The 2,522-nt window shown below is 38.2% G+C and overlaps 1 protein-coding gene across 1 annotated transcript; it reads left to right on the plus strand.

The window, feature by feature from the left end:
• Positions 1 to 1,630: 1,630 nt before the first annotated feature.
• LOC135566276 (olfactory receptor-like protein DTMT) lies at positions 1,631 to 2,281 on the plus strand (the record flags this gene model as incomplete). The annotated part of the gene is made up of 1 exon (XM_065014052.1): positions 1,631 to 2,281. A coding segment is annotated over exon 1 (651 nt), but the record flags the coding sequence as incomplete, so codon positions are not given.
• Between the last annotated feature and the right edge of the window lie 241 nt (positions 2,282 to 2,522).

Raw genomic sequence — 2,522 nt, forward strand, 5'->3', positions numbered from 1 at the left:
TCGTCAAGGCAAAGGGTGGCAACTTTGAAAATCTAAAATCTAAATTATATTTTGATTTGTTTAACACTTTTCTGTATGTATAAAATAGTGAAAATAAATAAAACCCTTGTATGAGTAGGTGCGTCCAAACTTTTGACTGGTTCTGTATATCACCCTCTTCTGGTAAAGTGATTCACAAATATATCAAGAATAGATTAATTGTAGCACACTTCTTGAGCAAAAAATGCTTTTTAATGAATTTGCAAATGAATTAATTAAAAATCCTACAATGTGACTTTCTGGATTTTTTTCTCATTTTGTCTGTCATAGTTGAAGTGTACCTATGATGAAAATTACAGGCCTCTCTCATCTTTTTAAGTGGGAGAACTTGCACAATTGGTGGCTGACTAAATACTTTTTTGCCACACTGTACAGAACGGCAGGCAGTCTCGCGGTCAGGGAAGGCAGAGGTCAATAATCCAGGGTGGTGTGACAAGGTACAGAACGGTAGGCAGGCTCAGGGTCAGGGCAGGCAGAATGGTCAAAACCGGGAAACCTAGAAAACAGGAACAAGAAAAAGACAGGAGCAAGGGGGAAAACGCTGGTAGGCTTCACGAACAAAACGAACTGGAACAGACAAAAAGAGAACACAGGTATAAATACACTGGGGATAATGGGGAAGACGGGCGACACCTGGAGGGGGGTGGAGACAAGCACAAAGACAGGTGAAATAGATCAGGGTATGACACAAATAGGAACCTTTTCATAATGTTCCCTAAGGGACATTAAAATACCTTATTATATCGTTATACACGGACCAAACTGGAATCTGTACTGAATGTCCTCTTATGGTCCCAAGGTTAACGTCATGTTTTAATGTTTGTAGAGTGATCTCAGAACATAAGTGGTATAACGTCTCGCTGAAAACCTTAAAGCAGCTTTTCCCAAACTCTGTCCTGGGGAACCCAATGGTTGCATCATTTGGTAGCTTGTCCTAGCACTACACAGGTGATTCAAATCATCAACTAATCATCAACCTTTGATTATTTGAATCAGCTATGTAATGCTAGGGCAAGAAATAAAACATGCAGTCCTTGGGATCCCCAAGGACTGCGAGTTTGAGAAATGCTGTCTTAAAGGGACCTGATGAGAACATCACCGAATGTCCTTAGGACATCCTCAGTTTTCCTGGTTAAAACATAAATAGACTGAGTAAATATAATTAAATGAGTTGCTTGTCATACACTCTATATACTGTAGTTCCATCTCTATGGAATTGTTACATGTTGACACTGAAACTACAATCCCATGTGAGCATACACTATGGTATATTTAGAGGCTACCAGGACAAGATATTGGAGCAGTCTCCCCTGTCAAGCAAGAAGACATTTTATGGACACAAGTTTCTTTATTTCTTTCACACCTCCGAAGTCTGATAAGGTACAGATATTATCTGGATATTTAAAAATAAAAATTGTACGAGTTTGAGGGAGGATGAGAATTTGTTTTGTTAAAACTATTGTGTTTAGTCTGAGCCTAAACAGAATCATATGATTCACTCTTGAATTCATTCACCTCCATACACACTGAAGCCTTGTAAGGACTAAGAATTGCTGCATTGACCAGAGAAGGAAGAAAAGTAACAAAAGCTATGGAGAACTCAACCCAAGTCAAGTTCTTTTATCTCTTTGGCTTACAAGAGACATTTAACAACAAATCGGTCTATTTTACCTTGTCTCTTATCACATACCTTCTCATCATCACTGTGAATCTGACTCTGATCATAACAATCATTCAGGAGAAAGGTCTCCATGAGCCCATGTATATCTTTCTGTGTAGTCTGTGTGTCAATGGATTGTATGGAACTGCTGGTTTCTACCCCAAGTTCTTACTGGACCTTCAGTCAGATGTTCAGGTGATATCTTATGGTGGATGTTTCACTCAAGCCTATGTAATATACACATCTGTCATGTGTGAAATTTCTACTCTAACGGTGATGTCTTACGACAGGTATGTGGCAATATGCAGACCACTACTATATCATACCATTGTGACATCTTTAACTGTTAGAAAGTTACTCTTATTGTCTTGGTGTTATCCTTTATTTATAGCACTAATAGCACTTAGTTTAGCAGTCAGACTTCCTTTGTGTGGATCTCGCATTGATAAGATCTTCTGTGACATTCCGTCTATACTGAAACATGCATGTTTACCCATAACCATCAATCAGATTTGGAGCCAATGTGTAATAGTGGTTCATGTTTTACAGATACTTTTCATTGTATTTTCTTACTGTCAGATTGTAAGGACTTGTGTAAAGTCGTCTAAGGGAAGGATTAAGTTCACACAGACATGTGTGCCACATTTATTAACAATATTTATTTTCATCACAGTGACCCTGTTTGACAATTTGCAAGGATGGAATAATGTAAATATTACACTAAATATGCGTAATGCAATGGCTGTACAATTCCTTGTTATACCACCTGTCTTTAACCCTGTCATATATGGACTTAACCTCCAGCAGATTCGAAGGGCAGTTT

Source organism: Oncorhynchus nerka, unplaced genomic scaffold (assembly GCF_034236695.1).
Source record: "Oncorhynchus nerka isolate Pitt River unplaced genomic scaffold, Oner_Uvic_2.0 unplaced_scaffold_6221, whole genome shotgun sequence".
Lineage (NCBI taxonomy): Eukaryota > Metazoa > Chordata > Actinopteri > Salmoniformes > Salmonidae > Oncorhynchus > Oncorhynchus nerka.